General features: G+C 40.2%; 1 protein-coding gene across 1 annotated transcript in view; it reads left to right on the forward strand.

Annotated features, from left to right (window-relative positions):
• The window catches only part of LOC115104531 (POU domain, class 6, transcription factor 2-like), a 117923-nt gene extending 105878 nt beyond the window's left edge, over positions 1-12045 (forward strand). Inside the window, exons 8-9 of the mRNA XM_065007152.1 lie at positions 2820-2988; positions 8396-12045. Coding sequence (XP_064863224.1) covers positions 2820-2988; positions 8396-8918 — 692 coding nt within the window. The 3' untranslated portion in view covers positions 8919-12045. The remainder of the gene's footprint in view (positions 1-2819; positions 2989-8395) is intronic.
• The last annotated feature ends 7560 nt before the right edge of the window (positions 12046-19605 follow it).

A 19605-nucleotide genomic window follows, 5' to 3' on the forward strand; every position in this document is an offset into this window, starting at 1 on the left:
TTGGGCTACACAATCCACAGCTAAGCTATTTCTAATGACGCTATTGAGCCCATACGGCTAAATTACAGGCCTACTCATGTTGTAGTAGGCTATTCTGAATTATGTCATTTCTTTCTGAACAGACAGCAGTAATTCTATAACTTTGGCAAATGTATTTCAATTCATAAGCTCAGACATTGCGCAATCGCGTTTGGAAACTGAGTTTTGACTGGCCACTATATAATGAAAGCAGATCCCAGCTTTCTTGTGCTGCTATATTTATTGCTCACAAACGGTGTAGCCTTCCTGGCATATAAAAACGTAACTGCAGGTAACCTCCATTCGCTATTCCAGTGCAGGCTATGGATGACTTTTTAAAATTCTACACATACATTAGTAGGCTATAAGTAAAGACCAGATTCAATTGAGAGCACTGCATGAGCATATTATCAAGTGCTTGTCAAATTATGAATGGAAAAACTGATGAAGTGTGTGCAGCCTGCACAAGAAACAGAGAAGAGTGCTTCCATTTCATGCAGAGCCACGGGCAGTAGGAGTTCTGAAAAATCTGAATAAAATGTAAATATACATTCTTTTTTTAAAGAGAAAAAAAAAATCACAAAAGTAGGGCACACTTCTGTAGCTACGTCTGTAGCGCGGGCAACATTTTGTTTCAGCATCTCCGCTTTGGCAAAACATTTTGTATAATTAACAAGAGTATGTTGCTATCACGACTCAGATGCAGACACAAGATGCAGACGCAAGAGGCAGATCGCTCGAATCTCAGGTATTTGTTGTTACACGGGGGGCAGGCAAAGGGCAGGCAGGGGTTTGTAAACCAGGTCAGTCGGGCAGGTACAGAATGGCAGGCAGAATCAGGGTCAGGACAGGCAGAAAGGTCAGAACCGAGAAGACTAGAAAACAATACTTGAAAACAGAAAACAGGTAAAAACGGGAAACACGCTGGTATGACCTGAACAAGGCAAGACGAACTAGCAACAAACAAACAGAAAACGCAGGTATAAATACACAGGGGATAATGGGGGGGGAAATGTGAGACACCTGGTGGTCGCCCTGAATGACGAGTCGCCACTGTCAGGGTGTGACAGTTGCAGGATTCAATCATTGGAATTATAAGAGTTGTTTCCCTGTCCCTTTCTCTGTGATTGTCATTCTAATGGAATCTAGAAAGAACAAAACCCTGTCCTCAAACAATTAATTAGTTATGGGCAAAGACACAAAACATCCACATCAAATTCAATATTTTTCTTGATCAAATAACATGGACAACAAACCACTTTTTGCGCAGTTACTGTATTGTACATTAGCTGGTCATCTAGGTTTGTACCTGTAGACTTTCAATCACCATGAAGAAAAACAATGCACAGTACAGTAATCGAATACATTGAGACATCAAGGAGTTTGTGATGAGGTGATGTGATGATGTGGCTCAGTTGGTAGAGCATGGTGCTTATAGGGTTGTGGGTTCGATTCTCACGAGGGACCAGTATGAAAATATATACACTCACTACTGTAAGTTGCTCTGGATAAGAGTGTCTACTGTCTACTGAAAAGGAATTAGTAGACCATTTCAGTTTTCAAAACATATATCAAACTAGTATTTTTTATATTCCAGAAGTATTATTACAGATGAACTGTTTTGTACAGATAATTATCAGACTCATGTTACAAATGCTGATAATTTCTCAACATTTCATGACCGCCACAGCCCTAGCCAGGCGCATTGGTTTATGTCAAGAACTTCCACGTTCCTACGTTTTTCACACTCAACAGTTTCCCATGTGCATCAAGAATGGTGCACCATCCATAGGACAGTCAGCCAACTTGACACAACTGTGGGAAGCATTGGAGTCGACATGGGCCGGCATCCCTGTGAAACACTTGTAGAGTCCCTGCCCCCGACGAACTGAAGCTGTTCTGAGGGCAAAGGGGGGTGCAACTCAATATTAGGAAGGTGTTATTCATGTTTTGTACCCTCAGTGTATATGGGGGTCTGCAAAGCAGCAATTTACAAAAACATTCCTATAAAGTGAATTCTACACAGAGAATCTTTCTGTGGAGACCTCAATTGACTAACCCAAAGGAGTGACACATGAATAGGAATGGTTCTCTAATAAACATTCCACAGACCTTATCTTTTATTATAAAAGCAGGGAGAGTGGGTTATAAAGCTGTTTGCATGAAACAGAATGAATGCCGAGAATGGCAATTGGACACCGTAGACTAACTTATTAAATGGCTTTATGCCACAGAGTATGTTGTATGAGCTTTTATATGGAAGATTGAAGGAGGAACATTTTCAATTTAGTGTTAAATGCAAAGCCAGCCTTTCACTCTCACTACCATTGATACAGCACATACTGTACAGAGACTGCTATTATCAACGAGAGAGGCAGAGAAGCACCAAAATGAGAATCACTGCTAATTGAAGATACATTTCATAATCTATTTTCTAAAGCTACTCGTTGCTCGTCAACAGAGAGCAACATGGTCCCAATATATTGGAATGTATATACTGTATATGAGCTCCATTCCTTATATCCAGTGTGTTTAACAGTACTATTCAGGTAACGGAAACCTGCCTCACTCTGCAATCCCTGACAAAGAGCTTTTGAGATGTTGTTCTATTGAACAGGCCATCACAATAAAGGCATTTTAACTCTATGAAGAGAAACCCTGACGAAGACAGCTTGCTGTTGAAACATTGGTGAATAAATAATTGCATCGGAGCTACTAGTGTGCAGCTTTTCCTTTAAACTATATGAAGAGTGCCTTGGTCCTCCTCGTTTTGAGCCACTCCTTCTGTGTTGTATTTGTAGACCCCCAGATGGCTCCCAGCGAGGTGGATGGGGTCAACCTGGAGGAGATTCGGGAGTTTGCCAAAGCATTCAAGATCCGTCGCTTGTCCCTTGGCCTGACCCAGACTCAGGTGGGACAGGCGCTCAGCGCGGCCGAGGGCCCAGCCTATAGTCAGTCTGCCATCTGCAGGTAAGGAAGACTTGGGGTGCCATGTGATTTACATCAAAGCATGCTATATTTGACCATAGATCTGTTGATTATGGTGTCTTCTGGAATATTCCTAACCTTCCCATCAAGTGATAAATTGTTTTTTCTTTACTGCAGTGCAGAATTTAAGTTTACTAACTCATTGTGGTGTTAAAATGACAAATAAATACAATATATTACCAGTGTTATGGAAATATATATGTCATTCATGTACAACATCTTATACCATTTCATATCTGAATGGTGGACAATCATTTCTCTGTAGTTCAACTGACCCTCTTGCTCCACTCCGGTCAGTATGCAGTAGTAGCTACAGTAGACGAAGGTACTCAGCACTGCTGTACATGAGAATGCACATAATCATCCGGTGTCCATGATGACTCACATCCATATTTCATCTCATATTTAGGCAGACATCATTAAGATATTAAAATGAATACATAATTGAAGACCATCCAGTCAAATTAAGCTCTCACGTCAATTCTTTGCCCTCTTCTTTCTCTCCTCTCACACAAGAGCGCGCTGTAACTTATGCAAAATACATTACCCAGAGTATTACACGAAGCACTTAACGCATTTCATAATTACTAAGGCCTTTTGCTGTTCCCTCTACATTGGGCTTCAGAGAACCTGTCAAGAACTGGTCTGTTAATAAGATTGTCATGTTCTACAGTCCCGCAGGCACATGCGTTTAGTCATAAACAGCTGCATTACCTATTCATTAGATAATCAGACATATAGTGTTACGAGTCAATCTCTTCCTTTTTTATGCCTTTCCTTCCACCTGGTTGACTTTAGTGCAAATGAAATAGACCCCTTTGAAAAAACACCTACAGTATCTCTAATCAGACAAAGGCACATAGGGTGGGTAACATTATATTAACCCAAAGAGTTTCACATGATCAAAAAGTATGAAACTTCATGTTTTTTTCTCTCACCAAACACATAATGTATTCTTTTTAGCAGAGACTTTTACCCAAAGCGACTTACAGTCATGCGTGCATACATTTTATGTATGTGTAGTCCCGGGAATAGAACCCACTATCCTGGCATGGCAAACACCATGCTTTACCAACTGAGCAACAGAGGACTACACGCAAAGGCAATAGTTTTAACAATATCATAATCATGTTGTTTTCTTTAATTCTGGCAATTTGTCCGTGACCTTACTGTGGCTAATTTCGTGTTCCCTTTTCTTTGTACTCTACCCATAGTGTTTTGCCTTACCATAGTTGCATGCTTCACTGTCAACAGTTATCAGCACTGTACCCCGTCTTATTCCTGTATTCATTTGCAATGTGTTTCTGAAATACATGTTCTTTGCTGATGACCTGCCCTGCTTCTGTGACATATTGGTGCAATGGGCTTTTAAAAGTTTCATCACATCAACATCAAACGGCCGATATAATCTGAAAATGGGGCAGGGTTCTTATGATGGACAGCCCTTTCAAACTAATGTTTAAAGTCTTTTTAAAAAATCACACATGAAATATTTACAAGCATCCATAATTCAGATATTTATAACATACATTAAAAGCCATTAGCTTAAAATAAATAAACAGGTAATATGTCCTTGAGGGTTCATTTATGTCAGTAAGATAGTTTTTTATTTTTGCTTGTATGACATTGGACATGACAAGCATCTTCTATGTTTTAAGTAGAGAGGCAGTCTTCACATGCTTTAGTTTAGTTAACATCAACAGAGACATGGAAGTTGGGGGAGAAGAGGGGACCGCATGCTAGCTCAGGGGCATGTTGTTGTCCGATATCACTGGAACAGGCAGTGACAGATGGTTCCATCTTGTCTGATTCCATTGCTCCCTTTGTTAAAAAGCCTTATTAGCTTATCACAGGGGGAACAAACATCCCATAAGTACATCATCAGACCAATGGGTTTGGATCTTGTCTTATGATAGAGTGCTTGGTACATGCAATATGTCATATTGCTGCATGTCACATTTATGGGTTAAACACAAAACTATTATTCTATTGTATCAATTATGTATAGATCACGTTGCAGATTATGATTGATGGCATCGATTCTTTCATCAAATGGAGGACACATCTTATTGCAGAAAAAAATGCATGAAGTTTGAATCCACCTCAATAAAATTACAGTTCATGTCCAAAGATTCACGGTGCTCTCGATGTGAATGCTGCTCAGAATGCATAGGTGCACAGTGTTGTCTTAACTACTCATTGCTGGTGTAATTCTTGAAGGGGTGCGCTGCATGTATGTTTAAGCTGCATGCGTTTACGGCCTTCCTTCACGCTAGAACACAGCCCATCCACATCAACGATTCACATCTCGTGACAAGAAACGGTTGTCTCTAATTTGCGCATCAATGTAGCAGATACGTGCCTTCACGTTCTCGATATGTCTATTTCATCACATCCACTTCTGTCTCGACCTGCTCCTGGGTTAATATCTGAAAGATGGGATACTGATCTGCCCCTTGTATTCTGTAAGTCATAGAGCCTCCACTCAGTCAAAGACCCACTCTTAGCCATCATCATATGCAAACCTTCATTTTGGGCTACACTTAGCCGATGTTTGTGCATGGCCTGAAAAAAGGTACTTTTAAGACCGTTAAGAGAGAGAGACAATGGGGGTAAAAAAAGGTAGAGGTATGTTTTTATTTTCCCCTGGTGGTTCTGAACCAGTGGGGAGCCAGCCGATCAGCTCCCAACTCATTTTAGTGCATTTGGTTCCTGTTGATCCATGAAATGTCCTGTCTCTACCGACTCCTCATATTTACTAAAGTATTCCCTGCAGTATATAACTGTCCTCTTTCCGCTGTTTAAAAGGTGGTTATAAACAATAATGGCCGTCGACAAACAGAGATGCACCAACAATCAGAGAGGGGAAACAGGAAACAACAGGCAGGGTCCTTCTTCAGTAAGCTAGGGCAGCATCACTTCCCTACTGTTCTGTATAACAAGCCGACTTGCCACTAAGAAATGTCTTTCATTTTGTTTGTGTGAGAGGGGTCCTTTCCCCCAGCTCTAAGGCTCTCCTCACCTGCCTGCCAGGAAGATTCTATCAAAGACATCCATGTTCGGTCAAGGTCTTAGAAGAGGCCTGGACAGGAACGGCTGTTGTTTTAAAGGGGGATCACCTTTTTCTCTCAGCTGCTCGCTCCCGAACACCTGGACAGATGTCTGCCCGGCAGCTCAAACCACACTCTGACACTGACCCCATTATTATACAGCATGAGAGAAACCCAGCAACTTTAGCCCAGGTCCATCTTCTTTCATCATGTGAAAGCCAAACGCCATCTCTGTGCTTGTCTCACAGAACTCTGCAACTGACATTGTCAGAGTACACAGAGCTACAGTACAGATACTCCTGAAAATGTTCTAATAGGACAGTAGTATCAACTATTTGTTGAGATTAAACTGATTCAGCAAGCCATAACTCAGCTACTGTTCGTGACTCAGGAACTCTGTCAAAATGTTGTAACTATAGTCTTGAGCTATTGAAGGTACTTTTCAAAAGCACTAAAGTGCACAATACATTCAATTCAAATAATGACTTATGCTTCATGCATCCATAAACTCTGAAGTATATTCGAGTCTGAAGGGTGGAAATGTATTCATATTAAATATACAAGAGAACTTGAGGCAGGAGAAAAGTTTGAAAAATGTGAATGTGGATTAATAATTCATACTGCTTTTGTAAAGAAATTACAGTTATGTATTTACACTTGCTCAAATCGCTTACAAGCATTTTTTTGGATTAATGACTATTTTCAAAACAGAATCCACAAGACACAAAACTCTGTGGCCTTTTGCAAAAGAGTAGATGTGTTTTCAAAATGTAGTTGCCTTCTGAAAACATAAATACATTCATTAAAACTCTACTATACTGTCCACATTGCAAATAGATCCATCAAAAGAGTACGACTGCCTGCAAAAAGATTCCAAGAGTCCAAGCAGACAAAACAGAAAGTTAGTCTGTCTTTTAAAAATCCCACTAGATCAATACATTTTCTTTACAGTCACCAAATCATGATGGTCAAAATTGCAGAATTATGAGCAATTACATATTTCACCAAACAATTTCATACATATCAAATCAAATATTATTCCTGATAAAAATGGAAAAAAGTAAATAATAAGCCCGTTGTGCAGGATTCATTCATCGATATCATCACAATCCAATTCCATGTATTCAATACATACAGTAGGCTGGTTTGCTCACATTTTGTAGACTTTCCAATTGGTTCCAGAAACACAATCCACAATAGAAATGGGAAAGGTGAATACAATGGAGAAACACAACTGATACAGTCTGAATGCATACTGTATTAGGCCTCAACCTACACCAAAGCAAAGCTCTATCATCGAAGGTCACAATATTGGAGATGATGACTTAGGAGTAAGCCACAGTGACTTATAAGTAACCCAACTTCATTCTGCATCTCTGCATGTCCGCCAATATTGTAATAATAAATCATAAAAAGTGGACAGTCCCCATTGCATAGATCATTCTCTATATTGTACATGGTTTGACACTGATGGGGGGGGGATTTTAACATGTTGTGCAATAGTATTTATTTATGCCAGAAAGTGAGCAGAGTTGCAAACATTTCTCTTCTGATGAAAACAATGAGTTAACATTTCTGAGAACAAAACACTTAACAGTGAGTTTTGTGTTCATTGTTGACGTTTGTATTTAAAAGTTTTGCAAACAAGTGGTCTAAGATATACAAGTCAGGTACAAAGGCAAGAAAATGATCAGTTCTGTAACTGCATATGAGCGTTTGATCATTGCTGTTGTGCTATAGATACGTTTCAACACTGATACAGAAATGGAGTGTAAGCGACTGAAAAGATCTAGATGCATGCACTGCTGCCTGTTTGGCCATATGAATTAAAAACAGATTTTATTTTATCACTTCAAGGGAAGGTATGGGAATAATGTTCAATTCATTGTTTGGTTAACCCCTTTTTACCTTTTTGTGATTGGTGATATAATATGTGGATTATATTTCACATCAATGTGTTGTGTAATCTACATTGCTAAAGCTCAGTGTTTGATCATGATAGTCAGATGCTCTGTCTGTTTTTTTGGGGGGGTCTATCTGAAGTCTTTTTTTTAGCCAATGGCAGGGTATCCTCACTCCAACACTGCCTATCTGGGACAGCGAATCACAACCAAATACAAGACAAGCGAAAAACAATATAGCACCACATGTAACACTCTCTTCCAATTGCTACAACTTTGGCTACAAACTGTCATGACTGTATTCAAGGCTGGTGGGTGTCTCTGTCCCAGTGGCAGTTGTCTGGGAGAGGTGGCCCTTCCAGTTCACTGAGGCAGGCAGGTTATCCCTTGGCCCAGCAGGGCACCTAAGTAAGATTCTTCTCTCTCAATTCTCCCCAGACACACCATCCTGAGAAGCCACTTTTTCCTACCACAGGAAGCCCAAGAGAACACTATAGGTAGCAGTCTGACAGGCAAACTGAACCCTGGCCTTTTATATCCTGCCAGGTTTGAGAAGTTGGACATCACCCCAAAAAGCGCCCAGAAGATTAAGCCCGTTCTGGAGCGCTGGATGGCCGAGGCCGAGGCCCGCCATCGGTCCGGCATGCAGAACCTGACCGAGTTTATTGGCAGCGAGCCCTCCAAAAAACGCAAGCGGAGGACCTCGTTCACCCCGCAAGCGCTGGAGATCCTAAACAGCCACTTCGAGAAGAACACGCACCCCTCTGGACAGGAAATGACCGAGATAGCCGAGAAACTGAACTATGACCGCGAGGTGGTCCGCGTCTGGTTCTGCAACAAGAGGCAAGCGTTGAAAAACACAATAAAGCGGTTGAAACAGCCCGGTGACCTGGACCTGGACCTCGGCCCGACCGCGCCCATGGACCCTCTCTGTGATTCTCTGGATGAGATCCCAAAATGAACGACCAAAACTAGAGATAAAGAGAAAAGTCCAAACAACATGGTGGATCATGACCCAAAGTGGGAAGAAGAATGAAAGAACATTCCAGCCCTTTTATAGAGTCAACTGAAAAGGACAGTTAGGAAAGTTTGCAAACGAGAATACGTGTTATCAGTGTGATTACCACAGTTATTGACCTTTGCCGAAATCCCAAAATAAAAATAAATATGTTAGTATTTGATAGAAAAAGATTACAAACCTAGAGTGTGCTGTTTCAAAGAGTTCTAGTTCTGGCCTCATAGACCAGAATATTGTCCAAATTTGGGTTCCCATTAGGGAGATTTTAGTAAAGCAATCATGCCAAAATCAAAGACAAAAACACTAACTACTTACCAAAGTCTGTTGCATCGGAATACTAAGAATAATTTTTTAAGTGTAAAAGTGTTCTAAATTTTTACATTTGTACTGGCAAGAACATCTAAGATATGTGTGTGAGTTTGGCTGTACATTTTATCTTTGTCTCACTTAATTTCATTATCTCCCGTGTTTATATGTAAATATCTACTAAATTGAAACCACAATGTCAAATTTGCCATGTAAATGCGTTTCTTTGGGGTTCAACAATGGCATATTGTTTGTCTCAGACTCTTTCTCATCTGCAACTATTTTCAGTCACAGTGTAACTTTGTACAACTTTTACAAGTATTTATCGATGATTTTATGAGATTGTCTATGTTTTGGAGGAAGGGTAATAAACTGAAGGCTGTCTAAACAATGAGGGGATACTCTGTACCTAACCATATAGGTTCTGTCTCTGTGCACCGACTCTATTGTGGATATGTCTGAAGCTACTGTATCTCATTCTGTTGCCAAAGCCTGATAGCCAAAGAACACATTATTTCAGCTCAAGAACATGGGGGTATTTTACCTTGGCCAATAACATGTTTTAGTTATTGTTATGTGCCTAAGTTCCCTTTCTCTGGTTATTTTTACTGTACAGTTTCTTTCATACACTGAGCTCAACTAAGTTACACAAAGGCCAACAGAATGCCAAATAACATTTTGATTCCAAAAAATGACTCTTTGTTAAGTTCACAACCCTTTGATATTGCAATATAGAACATGTGTTTTACTGTGAGGACTTTTCTGCCCATCCCTTTCTGAAGTGTGTGTCTAGTTCTTTCTATTTGAAGAATTGCTCCTGCATGTTTGAGATGAACCACTTATAACAAAGTTAAGACAACATAAAACACAAAAGGCAGCCCAAGTTCCAAATCCCTAAATTACATGTATATTTTTCAGAGTACATTGTCACTGAGAACAAATTACACGTTAGTGGTTTTAGCAAATATTTTTTACATGATTTGACCTTTAGAGCAAAATGTGCATTACTTCCCTTTAGCATTCAGTAACTCATTATAATCTTATCAATCTGAACGTTTTCTAATCGCTGAATCTTTGTCTTCAGGGGTCAAATATGTTTTTTTAATGAAAATGTCCTGCTGCGGTTTGGTTTCTTTTCTTGGAGTGATTCTATAGTGAAGCCTTGACAGACAGTATAGCCTAATTCAAAAAAGTATTTGGGGGAAAAGTCGTGTGAAATGCAAGACAACCAAGTAGCCCTTTCGCAATACATAATCCATATTCATTTCAACCAACAAATCAGGGTGTTATTGCTGTGTAGATGTTGGATATGAACAGAGTGTCGTCACAACATGTAGCTCACCTCCTATAGGTGTACTTCAATATTACCAGGGCCCACATGGAGGATTTAAGGAATCCATATTGTTACACCATTTATGTGTTAATAACCTATAGGCCTACAGCCACTGTGTTGAACTATAAAGAGTATTGCAAACTGATACACACATGTAAAAAACACTTTTCAGAACTCTCAAGATTACACATTGATATGAAATGTTCTAATTTGATTCAAGTAAAACACTTAGTCCCACTTTACACTGTTGCTTGCCTAGCAGCATAAAGTGCACTTGATAACACTTACAAACACATACGGAAATAGACATTAGTTGAGGAGAGTATACAGAAGGCTGAGGTTTGAGAGGCACTACGTAGGAGCCCCCCTTACGTGTTCATTTACCCTTTATTATTTAATGTAGGCCTACCTTGAGCAAAGATTGAATACTTTTAGCAGGAAGTCGTTTTTAACAGTGTAATATTGTAAGTCAGTATTACTAAATGGTGTTCAATCATAATATACTGTAAGTCATATGTGATTTGACTCAATTTAAAGACTTTTGTGCGTTCCCCCTCTGTCTCTCACCCCACCTCATCCCAACATGTAAGAGAAGTGATTATGCGGCTTCTGTATTGTATGGGCAGGTAGTACTGAGGCTAAACAATGAAGCTGTAACCAAAAACAAAAAGACAAAGGACGGAGTTCAACCTTCACGTAACCCTTTGATGCTGGACCAAAGCTCTATAGTTATATGCACATTGTACAGAGAAATGGGTTAATGTCGCCGACAATCTTGAAATACAAAGAGAATCGATGAGTAGATAAGTAGTAGTTCTTTTAAACTTGACGCCACCACTGCCCACCGTACATTGTGAGCAATGCCATGCAAAAACCATCAGAGAATAAAAGACCGAAAAATGACTCCTGTATGTTTGAAAGTAGTGTTCACTTCTCATGGAGGAGGGGGGAACTGAGATTCTGTATGACACAAGGTGTACTTTTGCCAAGTGGTTTCCAGGGTCACATGTATAGGACTTACTAGAGTTTGTTGTTACTTGTTTAGCTTTTTTCTCTCTGTGGCTATGTTACATACACTTCTCAGTTTCAGTCTCCAAGATGTGCCCTATTTTATAGGGGGCAAAGAAGGCTTTATGATTGTACCCGATTCTGTAAAAAAAATAATAAAGATAATCATAATTAAGATAAATGTTTTTAAATTATATCCACACAGACTCATACACCAACTGGTTTGAAATATTGTTACAACTCAAGAAAGACCTCGAAACCAAAGCTGATGAACCTGCAAAGGTTGCTTTTCATTTTATAGGCTGAAACCTGTGCTTAATCTATAGAGCAATATATGTTTGGTTATTTAAGCGGCGCTTTGTGTATTTCTAAAAAGCTTCACGTCTGTCACATTTATTTGTACCATTATTAATAATAAACAAGTGTTAGACATTAATGGATCGTCTTGTTTATTCTGAAATGTAGAATGAATTTTGAATCTAAAAGATATTTCTCGGTGACATATAAGCACCAAAAGGACATTTCCAAATAATTATCTGGTAAGAACTGCATTTTGTCTTGTACAATATACTCTTAGAATAAAAGGTGATATTGCTTGCTTCATATATCTCACCCCCTAAAAGTTCTATAAAGTAGAACCCCTTTTTCTTCAAGGAAAAGGGTTCATTGGGGTTCCATATAGAATTTAGGGTACCATATATCAAGCGAGCGATATAACTTTTTAGAACCTTTTTTTGTCCTGTGTATGGTAAAGAAAGCACAAATGCACCACATACTAACAGGGTAGCCTAGTGGTTAGAGTGTTGGACTAGTAACCGGAAGGTTGCGAGTTCAAACCCCCGAGCTGACAAGGTACAAATCTGTCGTTCTGCCCCTGAACAGGCAGTTAACCAACCCACTGTTCCTAGGCCGTCATTGAAAATAAGAATTTGTTCTTAACTGACTTGCCTGGTTAAATAAAGGTAAAATAAAAAACACTGCAGTAGTCTCACAAGACCTGTACATATCCCCCTATCAAATTCCACCAATGCATACTTTGCTGTCCTTGCATTAAAACACACACATATATATATAGTTGGAGCATGAAGTTAACTCAAACTTCTGTGTCTTGCCCATCATTTTCCCCTGTGTAGTTTTCAGAACGTCTTAGCTGTCAGCTTTCTTGCACTTCCACAGTGCCGTGATTGAGAGAATTGAACAATGAACCACGTTTCAATACAGAGAATTTGCACCTAAAAGCAAACGGACAGGCTTGACAGCCTGTGGGGTCAGTAGCAATTCATTTATATTTCCATAGGGTCAATAGAAATGAATACATGTCAGGGTTATTTCACATCAATGCCTTTTACCAGATAACAATAACGAGACAAGCGTACAAAAAAAAAAAACATTCTCATTCTTCAGTGAAAGCCTTTTGAAACTAAACTCCAAAGTTTGAAATAGCTTTCTTGTTTCTGAAGCCTTTGAAAACTGTCTGGCTGGTGAATAGAAGGTAGTAAATAAATAAATAATAAAAAAGCACAGACAAACATAAATTATTAACATTAGGCTGAAAACAGATTTTCCCCCCCCCCTCTTCGTTTCAAAAAACTAGATGTATTTTTACGTGGTGATGGGTGAGGTATAGCTTGGGCTATTTGATAATCTTCTATTTTGTATTTGTTCCATTTTCTTTATTTTTCACTGTACAACATAATTGTGCAGACAGCCATTTTTTTCAATGTCTTTTATAGTTTGTTGATGGAAAAGTAAAACTTCAACTTAACAAAAGTTAACAAAATGGCAATAAGTGAATGACCAGAGCACAAAAATGACATATCTCACTCTCAACATAACAACAATACATATTTCTGGTACAGAGAGGAGTAACCCAATAAGTGAGGTGGAATCATGGAAATAGTGTATAGACAAAACAAACATGGTTAAAATCCACGTTTTTTCAATTCACCTATTTTCTTCTGGACTTTGTCATATATACTATGTGTACAACATTGTGAGAAGCACAAGGACAGAATCACACTCAAACATTCAAAATGGTACCGCTGATATGCTGATATTCTAGTCCACAATTAATAGAATATTCTGTTATATTAATTGTGTTTCTACGGGTGGGATAATGTTGCTACTAAAGTATAATCAATCAACACTGTCAGCACTGAAGCTGTTTGATCCTGAATCTTAACCATATCCATGACCCTTAATAATCATCTGAAACAGAGTTGTTTGCGGTCCCCATTTCAATGAAATCAGAGGAGGACATTATCACTAGCATTGCCAGATTTCTTTGCAAATGAGAAAATACCCTTTGGATTTTGTCTACATTACGTACATATAGTATAGTCTTTCAAAAAAGCGAGAAATATGTTTGTGTTGATCTATGAGTCTAAATAGGAAAAATAATCTCTCCCGAACAGCTCTTTGCGACAGTAAACCGACGGACTTCGAACACATTCCTGTTCAACTAGCAACCAATTGAAATGATCCTGAAAGAGAAAGAGGGTGAGAAGAAAATATTATGACATGTTGGCAGTCCAAATGGATTATGTTTCAATATCAGTCAGGACACAGAAAGAGAAAGGTGGAGGATGAGGCTGCATGTGTTGGATGCAGATGGTTTTAAATTGCCCCCTTTGTTTTCCATCAGGCATGAGGCATTCACTTCCCTTATCTTCCAGACAATGTGCACTGGGCTGATGTTCTCAGTAAATGAACTGTCGGTGTATCCATCTCTACCAGCAGCCCTCCCTCCGCCTCCTTGTTTTCACTTCCGCCTCAAGGTTGAGACGTTGCTGCTCTCACTGCTCAGCCCCCAAAGCCGCTGAGGCGTCTCCCACTCTGCTGCTCTGCTCCGCACACCAGGTTGCCTCTGGGGGTACAATTAACAATCCTCACATGCAATCCAGGTTGTCCATGCATATGATGCCTGGTTGCTTTTGGTATTCTGTTTTTTTTTCCTCCACCATTCTTAGCCATGACACAATTTGAGGCATTTGAAGGTAGAGAAGTTAATAGGCTAGTTTTTTCTTTATAGAGATGGCCGGCACCCTGACTGGAATAGCAGATTGCATTGCCCACAGCCCAATAAACTTTCTACACTGTCTAATCTACACTGACTGTGCGAATGCTCCTTCTCACTTTGTGATGCCTTCCGTTTTCCTTCAGGACTCAAGACTAGGCCCAGTGCTCCCACCACCATGGGTCCCACCTCTTCTCTTTTGCATGAACCAATCCAAGGGTGTTGGTTTGACATGTTCTTCTTCACAAGGGTGTTGTTTTGACATGTTCTTCTCCACAAGGGTGATGGTTTGACATGTTCTTCTTCACAAGGGTGTTGGTTTGACATGTTCTTCTCCACAAGGGTGTTGGTTTGACATGTTCTTCTTCACAAGGGTGTTGGTTTGACATGTTCTTCTCCACAAGGGTGTTGGTTTGACATGTTCTTCTCCACAAGGGTGTTGGTTTGACATGTTCTTCTCCACAAGGGTGTTGGTTTGACATGTTCTTCTTCACAAGGGTGTTGGTTTGACATGTTCTTCTTCACAAGGGTGTTGGTTTGACATGTTCTTCTCCACAAGGGTGTTGGTTTGACATGTTCTTCTTCACAAGGGTGTTGGTTTGACATGTTCTTCTCCACAAGGGTGTTGGTTTGACATGTTCTTCTCCACAAGGGTGTTGGTTTGACATGTTCTTCTTCACAAGGGTGTTGGTTTGACATGTTCTTCTTCACAAGGGTGTTGGTTTGACATGTTCTTCTTCACAAGGGTGTTGGTTTGACATGTTCTTCTCCACAAGGGTGTTGGTTTACATTTACATTTACATTTAAGTCATTTAGCAGACGCTCTTATCCAGAGCATGTTCTTCTCCACAAGGGTGTTGGTTTGACATGTTCTTCTCCACAAGGGTGTTGGTTTGACATGTTCTTCTCCACAAGGGTGTTGGTTTGACATGTTCTTCTCCACAACCATTCTCGGTTTTACCGAAATTATAAATTAAATCATGTTGAATGAATTCAACATAAATATTTACAGTACTGTAATGTTCTGAAGATGAACCTAAAAAAAAAAATGTGCAAAGACCATCTGCATTACCTAATTATTGTTGTCAGGGGTAGGACCTATAAATCTGTTTAACTCTTCCAGGGTCAGGGTCAATTCCACCCTCCGTTAACTCAATAAGGAATTGGATTAAAGTGCCATTTATAAATAGGATTGCCCATGAATTCACTTTCAATAAATTAGTTGAAATGAGTGGACCCAACCCAGATCTCTATCCACTGACACTGCTTTACTATATTATTACACACCGGCAGCTATTCTGATCTGTAACCAGGTTTCCATCCAACCTTTCATGCAAGTAAAGTATGTGTCGTATGGAAACAGCTCATTTTTGTCGGTAACATTTCCAAATTTCCACAAAACAAAATACGCTAGACAAGGTGGGATCTTGTTGTGTCAGTAAAATTAATGATGAGAGAAATGGCGGTGGACATGCCTTTATGCACAAATATTGATATAAGAACCATCACATCAAAGTAAACATGGAGTCAAGCGATGATATTGTGTGGTCCTCCCACTACGACTCGGGAAAGAAAACAGTTTATTAGGCTACAGATGAAATAAATGATGAACTTCACAGGGTGGTGAAAGTGCACAGTGATGTGCTTGATGCTTCTTTCCAATAGATATATTGGGTCTTATTCTGGTGACATGATGATCGATGCTTGGCTGCCGTTTGACAAATAAAAATAATCTCGCTCTCATGATGTATGTAGCCTACCCGTACTGTACCTGCGAGCTGTGCCTACCCGCACTGTATCTGCGAGCTGTGCCTACCCGCACTGTATCTGCGAGCTGTTGGTTAGAGCGCAGACGTCGAGACCAGAGTGGGAACATTCGCTATATAAAGCAACATTTAAAAAATTATTCGATACCTGGGAATTGAAGCGTAAAAGTTATTTTTACGTGCAAATCTGTTTGATGGAAACATCTCTGGTGTGAAAATGCACATATTGTTTTTATGCATATTTTAGAATATTTTCATGAAAATCTGTCGCCAATTGGATGGAAACCTAGCTCTTGTGGAAAATATTGTTGTACTGTCCATTTCTCTCAGATTGCTATGGTAAAAACAAGACACGAGTTGTATTCTAAGTGGAGTGGTATCATCTGAGAGTGATATATATATATATTTAACATGTATAACAGAGATCCCATCCTAAGATGTTTGGAAGTCTGGCAGATAACTGTTCCTCTGATGAGGTGTTTGTATGGACAATGTCCACCTCTTCATCTGCCTCTTACTCTCTCCCCCAATCACCTATAGTATACTCTGAGGCAGAGAGATAGAGAGTACATAGCAAAAGGCAGCGAGCGAGAGAGGAGATATGGATTGAGGAGTAGGTTGTGAGTGGTATGGTTGGCCGCATCTTTGCCGTCTTATTAGTGGAGGCCCAGTGCGGACACTTTGGCCTTCTTCATGGGGCCATGATGAGACCCTCTTCGCACATCTCAGCAAAATGGCTGGGGGAAATCACAGATGAGAATCACTCAAAAACAGGGAGATGTCAACAGGACCATAATGATACCTGATGGCCCCAGAAGACTCTCTCCCCTTTTCCCTCTCAGCCTTATACCTGCCCAAGTTGCACTATACTTGAAAACATAATTAGAGGTAAAACAGACAGAAGCTTTACCCCACCCCTCCACCATTTTCTGTAGCCAAAGCTCTTTGTTTTATACGTCCGGGATTCTTTTTCACACACACACACACACACACACACACACACACACACACACACACACACACACACACACACACACACCTCTCTTTCACTTCTTCAGAAAGGGGGATGAAAGAAGGAAAGAGAAAGAAAAATGGAGGGGGGGAGAGAGAAAAGGAGAAAGAGAAAAGGAGAGCGAAGAGGAGGCGGAGAGTTCCCTCTGTGAGATGCCAAGGTGCTCCCAGTCCATTGTGCTGCCGGCTGTCAGGTTAAATTAGGGAGTACAGGCTCCGTGAGTGTAAAAAAAATCAATACTTGATGGAAGACTGCTCCCCGGAAAATCTGTTTTGATTCCAGGATTAATTCTTGACCAAAGGCTCGAGCAAAATGACATGCCATTAGGCTGAAAATGAACACATTCTGCAGTGGAAATTGGATGGAAATGTGTCAGGTGATTGCCCTGGCTGGTTGTTCTGCACTTTGAGCAGCGGGGCTGAAGGTGTGGCTGCTGCTGCGAATGAGGCCCCCGGACTGACTCCATTTCCAGAGCAAAAGACAACTCCACTGTGGCCTGGGAGTATTCTCAAGACCATTGTTATCCAGCTCCTGCACATGCATGCTTACCTAGTTGAAATGCATTTGTCCACCACGTTCTCTCTCTCTCTTGTGTTTTCCGTGAAGCATGGCATGGAAGAATGGGGGAACCTTAAAATAACGCAATGATGAGAAGAAAGGGGGAAATGCAATATTGATGAGTAAGTAATGTGTTTGTCATCGCAAATAACATGTCCCTGTTTGAAACTTCAACGGGAGACAGAAAAGAGCGTCTGAGCATTGACATTAACAACAGATGCAGTCAAGCTGGACAAAAGCTGTTGGCAAATGTCTTGTGGAAATAGAGCACACGGTCCCGAGCCTCATGCCACAACAAGATGGTTTACATTTCATATTGAATATCTGCCCATCCGCCCTGTGGTATAAAGCAACATTTACTTGATCAAAAGGTGGAGAGTTAAGGAAAATAAACGTTCATTTGGCCACTGCTCAATTACAAAAAGAAAGCAATCAATCATTATTTCCTCAAACATTTTACTGGAATGAAAAAGGATACCAGGTATCATATGCAAAAGTTTAAAGAATGAACATTTCCGGAAGAAATGAACGAAAAGCGGTGAGAGAGGATAGCCTACATTCAGAATATGTTTACTCTGTGCAGACCATCTTCCACAGGATATTTTGCATCTCTCTTAATGGCTATGTATCTGAGCACCAAAACTCTGTAAAGAGACAGGAAAAATGTCTTGCACACAAAGTAGTCAGAAAGTGGAAGGTATTGCCATTTTTTCCATTCCAGCCCTCTTCCATTGTGCCAGAGATTTGTTTGACTGATCGTTTTCCACATGTGAAAATAGTGAATTATATGGGACTGGTATTGGGTGGAAAGATAATTGAGAATGTCAAAAATATGAATATGCATAAAATGCAATATATGTAGGCAATTAATTTTAATGTGGGCTGCAATAGTCCTGTCTGCATAGGCGACCTAGTACCTACATCTGGCCTTTGAAATAGACCTACTCTTTGGAAGTGTGTGAACTACATATTCATTCATGTTTTCATATAGTTTGTTTTACTTGTGTACAAAAATGTTTAGACATAGTTAGATACATTAGACTCGCAGGGGTATTCAACTCTTACCCTACGTGGTCCGGAGACTGCTGGTTTTCTGTTATACCTGATAATGAATTGCACCCACCTGGTGTGGCAGGTCTAAATCAGTCCCTGATTAGAGCTGAACAATGAAAACAAACAGTGGAACTAGCTTCGAGGTCCAGAGTTGAATTTGAGGGCGACGAGAGTAACCGAATGTGACAAATGGTAGAAGACCTACATTTTTTAGCAGCTCTGTAGAATTGTATGGGTTTAGCGCCATCTACAGGCAAAATGAAACTCAATCTGGAGACAAGTGTGTCATTTTACTTCCACGCTGTAGATAGCAGAATGTATCACTTCGCTGAGGCAGTGGTTTTGGTTGGAAAGTTGGAAAGCTTGCTGATGAGAGTGGTTTGAGGGAGTTGGAGGTTGGCCCTCCTGTGGTGATAGGAGATGTTCCTCCCAGTGGCGGTTCTGGGGGGGGGGGGGGGGGGATGCTGCTGTGACAACAATTTTGGACCCCCTTGTGGCCCCCTAAATGTGGAGTATGAAATCATTTTTACATAACAAATTTTTGCTATCGTTCTTTTTTTACATCCGTTATTAGACAG

Source organism: Oncorhynchus nerka, linkage group LG22 (assembly GCF_034236695.1).
Source record: "Oncorhynchus nerka isolate Pitt River linkage group LG22, Oner_Uvic_2.0, whole genome shotgun sequence".
NCBI lineage: Eukaryota > Metazoa > Chordata > Actinopteri > Salmoniformes > Salmonidae > Oncorhynchus > Oncorhynchus nerka.